Source organism: Phaethon lepturus, unplaced genomic scaffold (genome assembly GCF_000687285.1).
Source record: "Phaethon lepturus isolate BGI_N335 unplaced genomic scaffold, ASM68728v1 scaffold36577, whole genome shotgun sequence".
NCBI lineage: Eukaryota > Metazoa > Chordata > Aves > Phaethontiformes > Phaethontidae > Phaethon > Phaethon lepturus.
In genome coordinates, this window is record NW_010553154.1 from 417 (window position 1) to 618 (window position 202).

Sequence of the window (202 nt, forward strand, 5' to 3'; positions counted from 1 at the left end):
TGGGAGGGGGCCATGTAGGGACCACCCAGATAAATCTGGAGGTGACTGGACACCTGGGTCCCTGGGCCACTGCTGAGGGGGTGTCATGTGTGTCCCCCTTTGCAGGCACAATGACAACAAGACCTTCCTGGTGTGGGTGAACGAGGAGGACCACCTCCGTGTCATCTCCATGGAGAAGGGGGGGAACATGAAGGAGGTATTC

The 202-nt window shown here is 58.4% G+C and overlaps 1 protein-coding gene across 1 annotated transcript in view; it reads left to right on the plus strand.

Annotated features, from left to right (window-relative positions):
- The window catches only part of LOC104624175 (creatine kinase M-type), a gene marked incomplete at both ends in the record, with an annotated part of 1,476 nt that overhangs the window by 410 nt on the left and 864 nt on the right, over nucleotides 1-202 (plus strand). The window contains one exon of the mRNA XM_010291468.1: nucleotides 106-202. This exon is cut by the window's right edge and continues 19 nt beyond it. Coding sequence (XP_010289770.1) covers nucleotides 106-202 — 97 coding nt within the window. The remainder of the gene's footprint in view (nucleotides 1-105) is intronic.